Source organism: Amphimedon queenslandica, unplaced genomic scaffold (genome assembly GCF_000090795.2).
Source record: "Amphimedon queenslandica unplaced genomic scaffold, v1.1 AMPQUscaffold_3212_Cont24789, whole genome shotgun sequence".
Taxonomy (NCBI): domain Eukaryota; kingdom Metazoa; phylum Porifera; class Demospongiae; order Haplosclerida; family Niphatidae; genus Amphimedon; species Amphimedon queenslandica.
The window spans coordinates 1-1,383 of NW_003556456.1; the positions used below are offsets into that span (position 1 = coordinate 1).

Sequence of the window (1,383 nt, forward strand, 5' to 3'; positions counted from 1 at the left end):
AATTATGCTATGTAGCAAGTTTGAGCTGATTCCGACAAATATTTTTTGAGTTACGGTCATTTTAAGAAAACTCCAAAATTCTGAAAAATACCCAAGGCTATAGCCTATGGTTTTTTCTAAAAAATGGCTCCAAAATCACCTCAAATTTTTATTACATTTTCTGATGCATATTGATGTAATTATGCTATGTAGAAAGTTAAAGCTGTTTTCGACAAATATTTTTCAAGTTATTAGCATTTTAAAAAATGAACCAAATTTGAAAAATACCTAAGGCTATATAACTTAAATTTTCTAAAAATGGCTCCAAAATCACCTTAAATTTTCATTACATTTTCTGGTACATGTACATTATTGATACTGACCTCACTAGCTTTGCATAAAATGGTCCAGTCCTCTTTAGAAAAACCGCACATAACACTAGCAATAACAATCTAAAAATAGAACAAAAGTGTTACTAAAAATAGAAACAAAGTCCCATACCTTATTAGGAAAGTCTCTCTTCAATTCCCTGATGGATTGGAGCCAGTATGCACAGGTCTTTTCACTCACCAGTTCTATGTTGAGATATGCATTCTGTCCAGGACCAAACAAATGACCACTAGTGGTACCACGGACAATACGAGGAGACACATTAGTTATAATATCCTAATAATATACCAATAATATACTAATAGTATCCTCGAATCAATATATATATATATATATATACATGTATTTCAAAAATCATTCTGATACTGATATCTTTATGTACATGTAACAAAAATACTAGAAAACTAACAAATATTCTTAAAAGCCACACTCTGATAATATACTGATAATATACTGATAGTATACTGACCTTATCAAGTGTGTAAGTTTTTGTGACGGCAAATGCCCAGCCGGCCTCAAAGGCTCGACGTATCATGGCACTAGAAGTAGTGGGAGTGGCAGACGCCAAACCGAAAGGATTTTCAAACTTGAGGCCAGCAAATTCAATAGATACATCAACGGAATCAATAGGAGTGAAGAACTGAGGAAGATTAGGCTCAGTTGGAATATAAAGACCATGGAGAGACTAAAAAAAATAACATATATACCATATAGCGGGTAATTTTGACAGGGATAAATTTGGGCAGATTTGGCATTTTGATAGCCATTTGTCTAATTAAAATCAGACATTTCGTACCCTGTTAATCACCAAAATTTTAGCAACTTGCTAAAACTTTTCCCCTCCAAAATTACCTGCTATATGGTACTAAATAAAAATACAGTACATTATGTACTTTTGATATTAATAATATGATAATTTAGCAAAAATAATAAGAAAAAAGATTTACATGTACTGTACAAGTAAATCAAATACATTGTAATTACGAAGTACCTGTAGATAGCAGTGCATGTACC

General features: G+C 32.0%; 1 protein-coding gene across 1 annotated transcript; it reads right to left on the reverse strand.

Moving 5' to 3' along the window:
- Nucleotides 1-362: 362 nt before the first annotated feature.
- LOC109593006 (dihydropyrimidine dehydrogenase [NADP(+)]-like) lies at nt 363-1,377 on the reverse strand (the record flags this gene model as incomplete). The annotated part of the gene is made up of 4 exons (XM_020008280.1): nt 1,361-1,377; nt 839-1,054; nt 481-645; nt 363-431 (listed from the first exon to the last, which is right to left on the reverse strand). Coding segments are annotated over exons 2-4 (300 nt in total), but the record flags the coding sequence as incomplete, so codon positions are not given.
- Between the last annotated feature and the right edge of the window lie 6 nt (nt 1,378-1,383).